At 30.9% G+C, this 4,539-nt stretch overlaps 1 protein-coding gene across 2 annotated transcripts; it reads right to left on the reverse strand.

Annotated features, from left to right (window-relative positions):
• Positions 1-694: 694 nt before the first annotated feature.
• On the reverse strand, positions 695-4,135 carry LOC137931670 (uncharacterized). Of its 2 annotated transcripts, XM_068775152.1 has the most exons (4): positions 3,964-4,135; positions 2,977-3,176; positions 2,583-2,757; positions 695-1,653 (listed from the first exon to the last, which is right to left on the reverse strand). In XM_068775152.1, exons 2-4 carry the CDS (start codon positions 3,174-3,176, stop codon positions 1,429-1,431), a joined length of 600 nt encoding a protein of 199 aa, XP_068631253.1. In that variant the 5' UTR covers positions 3,964-4,135; the 3' UTR covers positions 695-1,428. The 2 variants fall into 2 exon arrangements, with proteins under 2 accessions (XP_068631253.1, XP_068631252.1); XM_068775151.1 differs by having other exon boundaries at positions 2,583-3,176.
• Positions 4,136-4,539: the final 404 nt, after the last annotated feature.

Genomic DNA, 4,539 nt, shown 5'->3' on the forward strand with positions numbered 1-4,539 from the left:
TGCACTTCTTTCAGCCACTTATAAAAAATTAAGAAAGTTGTTTGAAATTTTCATTACATGAAATTACCTTTTCTCAAACCTATAAAATATTTGTCATCAATTTCTGTAATTCGTTCCTCCTATTCTGTAGACTTTATGAATACTTTTTAAAATAACCGCACATAGATTGTGTAAACACCAATACAAATGTATTGAAAGGCGTTTTGAAAAATTAACTGCAATTTTGTTTTTCTTTATTAACAACGTTTAATCAAGTTCAAGGTTGTCATTTTAGACTAATGTCTTATATATCGTAATCTTTTATTAAGATCATTTTTAATTTTGGTTGTTTGTGTCAATATTATTTATTTTAATTCTTTATTTATGTGGTATATTATATTATTCGTTCATATACTTTCGAATCTGATGTAGGTGAAAATTAAATTTCCTAGTGAGAATAAAGAATTGGTTGTAATTATAACTAGATGTCGTTAAAGATGTATTTTGAGGCAGTGAATATCAAAGTATGATATATTTACTAGATTCATTATTGTATTTTTACTAGAGCATCGAAATAAATACGCGATTTAAGTTAACGTAAGATGGATGAACATTGAATATTACTGATAGTCAGACGAAAAATATTTAATTTAAAATTGAACTGGTTAGAGATTAGTAAAGACGAAAATCAGTAATTGTATCAGGCTATATTTTTTGTACATCAAATATTTAAAATAATGATAAAACAATATAAGGTTTGAAAAGGTCCTTAATAATTCTTAACAACAGACTAGGAACAACACGTATAAAATAGTCAAAACAAACAATGTCTATTAGTAAATGCCTATTAATTAATAGCTGCAATATAAGAGTCACACTAAACAGAGGAATATGCAAAACTTAACTGATATAGGAAATACAATCAACTTCACGTAATACTTTTTATTCGTTAAGTCCTTCAAATCTCTGTGGAAGATTGTATTCCAACAATGGAAATCGTAGTAAACTTAATATGCTAAGAATAAATCCATCAGTAGTTCTTAGCCCTTTTAAAGATAACTGGCATTTTACAAGTATAGGACGCCAGTTTAATGTATTTTATTTCTCTGATAGGAACGATTGCAAAGTACGATCGATCATATCAAATTGTTACATATCGTACATCTTACATACATGGGTAAAACCCATTAAGCTTGCACTAAAAAGAGAAGCTTCTTTACTAATACTAGCCATCTTCATAGCCACTCAAACAGATGTTCACGTTTGTCTTTCAAAAACAACAAAATTGATATAAAATCAATTTTAACTCCAATTTTTGACAGCTGACTGAACAAACCATCGGTACCTGACGAATGTCAATTATACCATATTATTATATATCATAATTTTAGCATAAAATACTGAGAGGTGACTAAATAGTTTTTAGTGATAGTTCGTTTAAACGCGATCTCATCTCGGCCCGTACGCTTCTTTGAAATGTAAAATGACTGCTTGGATAGCTTTGGTCGTACACGCCAGACCCGTTTCGAATGTTTTGACGCAGCCGTATTTATCAAAGCATTTTTTTCTATTGTCATCTGTGAATCTGCAGCAGGTGAGAATGGCAGCCTCACATTTATTGGGTTCCCGTATCGGCGACTTGGTTGTCAGCAACGGGGCGGCAGTTGTCGTTACCTGCAGGAAATAAAATTATATTTATTAATATAACAAAATACTATTAATTCATTTACCTCAGCCGCAAAATTAATAAATCTTATTTAAAGTTTAGTAAAGCTTTCAAATAATCAATATCTATCTCTGGTTAATATTTTAGAAAAGTACCGCACGGTTTATTTATTTTGTTAATAGAAATAACACAATATTATACTACCTGTTGAACACAAACTCCTTTTCTCTAAAGGTGCATGCAAATATTATATAATTCATATTATTATTTTTTTAAAAATACTATCGAACATTCTTTTCATTCAATATCATGCCAAAATTAAACTGTAAGAAAGGTATTATTAAAGCACGTTTTTTCATTTAAGCAAAAAAAATACAAGTTATATGTCATGCAGTTTCGAATACGGTTGCAATGATATTTTAAAATTAAATGTTTAAAATTATGTTACACTACTAAGTGGGTGATATGTACAAAACATTTATTTTAAACACTTAAATGTGTTGTTGCCTATATATCTAATTTTGATTAGTTAAATTCAAATTTTCGAAAATTGATGGCAATGTGCATATTCGGCCTAACTCTAAAACAGACTATTAGTTTTTTGCTATAGTATTGATTTAAATTATAAATAGTTAAAGCCTGAATTATAAAACCAGAATATAAAACGATCATCATTATTCATTTAAATGTATTAAATATGTACTTTTTACTTAGAGCAAATTATAATTACGGAAGTGTGTTGAATAGTATTGTTTAAGATTTATTCTAACTGCATTGGCTTTACTGCTAGTAATTTGGTATATTTTTACTTTCCATGTATCAGTTATTGTCGTTCAATGATTAGAGTTGTAAAATGTATCCTGTTCCGATGTTATAAAGAGACCACTAATAAAGTCATTCACAGCCATGCATATTACAAAATAATACATTGACTTACCCCAGCTTGTATACTGCCATGTTCGACGGGTGGTGGCTGCGTTCCTTGGGGACGGTTCACATTAACAGGTTTAAAGGAGATCGGTCTTGCACCGTCGTCGTCATTTTCAACAGTGTTCTCACCTTGATCCCATACCCAATTCGGTACATTTTCATTTTCATTTTCAAAACCACCTCTAGAACCAACATTGGTTACTGAGATTTTTTTATTGTCGCTAGAGCACATGTTTAAATATATAGGTATCGGGATGTAAACCACCTGCAGCGGATTATTACTAACTTGCTGGCGAGATTTTATAGGTTCTCTCAACTCTTCGATTAGCTTTTCAATTTGATAAAGTTTTTGTAAATCTAAGTAATCCCTATCATAAGACCAAGGCGGTGGATAATCGTACCGTTTAAAAATATGTCGGGAATGACGCGTTCGTCGTCCTCTTCTATTATTTTCTTTGTCTCTTTCTTCGTAGTTTGAGTTAATTTCTCCATCGTCTAAAGTAGAAAGATCGAGCTCTCCGTGATTTGGTCGTGCACTGCTGTTCACGATGAGGGCAACTAGTCCGAATAAGAGTCCGAATAACACTATCGACGTTTTCATCTGAAACAAAAAACGTTTCTAATTAATTAAATGCAAAAAAAAGGTACCAATTAAAGAGCTTTAACCAAACTTTACTTCTGTACTATAAGTTTTAAGAAGTTTATCTCTGCCATAATTTTATATCTTTCTCTCTCTCTCTCTTAAATTTTGGTCTACACTCATTTAAGCTGCTCGATAGGCTATATAGGGTGTTTTTTATAGGACGTAGTTATAAATAGGACGGAAAATCGCAATAGAAATGTTTTGAAAATACTTAATAGTGAACATCCAAGTAAATAATGAAAAGTTTCGCATTTATTAAATTTTTTTATTTTGATCGTGACAAAAAATCTAGAACCTGTTTCTTATCAAATGGCAGTGAAGTCGACCTATAGCTCCATATCAAGTATAGAAAGTATAAAGAGCTAAATATATTTATGCGACAGTGTTAATCTGTTTATACTTTCATGTTTATGATGAACTATAAACATTTTGATCATTTTCTCGTGTGAGTTCGTTAAACCTGGATTCGTTTAAACCAAACTTCAGAAAACTTCAGAATTACGGATCGCATATTTTAAAATAATCCACCTTGTTTTAAGTTTTAAGTTTAGCGTACGTCAAAATGGAACACGGCTACGCCGTGAGAACGGTTTACGATACATAAGACCAGTTTTCGGGTTGGTATCGAAAATAAACTTTAGAACTTATTGTTATAAGAGAAATGTTAATTAATAAAAACGAGAGCAAGATATCTTTTTGTACTATTCACGTCTTAAATCTTGTACTTGATATATATTACACATACCTTGATATCGTTATTTTCTGCAACCGAGAAAAATATCTACAAATTCGAATCACAAAGCGGGCAAAAGTCAGTTCGTTATTAAACAATAGTTTATTCCACAAATGCCACAAACACTAATGAGATGCTAAAAGTTCGTGCGTGCGTTCGTTTCGACGCCTTACAAAAGACTGGCTTCAAATCAACGGTTGCTCGGATACACTACCGCGCGCTATTTATATGACTCAATAAATAGTTGTACGTATTTTAATGATAATTTCCGGAAGTTTCCGGTAATATGGATGCTAGTATGGTGTCGGTGTTATGTTAAAACTGACGTATGGTTTTTAGGGAACCCCTTTTTAGTTTTCCCGCATAAGTTAGATGGAATGTCATATTATTTTTAGCACATAGAAGTACGTGCCGAGCAACATTCGGTCTTATCATATATATAAATTATCATGCCTTGTCTTGTAATCAAAACATGAGAACACTAAAAAAATATTTCGACTAAATATTTTTTTACCATGAGAAGAAAAATTAAAACTGTATAATTTTTAACAATTACAGATAAATATTATTATAGTATTGAGTATTTTA

The sequence above is a fragment of the Battus philenor genome, unplaced genomic scaffold (genome assembly GCF_028537555.1).
Source record: "Battus philenor isolate CCGP_79_NKW_IND1 unplaced genomic scaffold, ilBatPhil1.0.hap1 SCAF_8, whole genome shotgun sequence".
Taxonomy (NCBI): Eukaryota; Metazoa; Arthropoda; class Insecta; order Lepidoptera; family Papilionidae; genus Battus; species Battus philenor.

Excerpts from the sequence above, each read along its gene's own strand:
- LOC137931670 (XM_068775151.1), bottom strand. The coding sequence starts at position 3,176 with ATGAAAACGTCGATAGTGTTATTCGGACTCTTATTCGGACTAGTTGCC. Across the intron at positions 1,654-2,582 it reads ATGGCAGTATACAAGCTGGG|GTAACGACAACTGCCGCCCC; the intron begins GTAAGTCAATGT and ends TATTTCCTGCAG.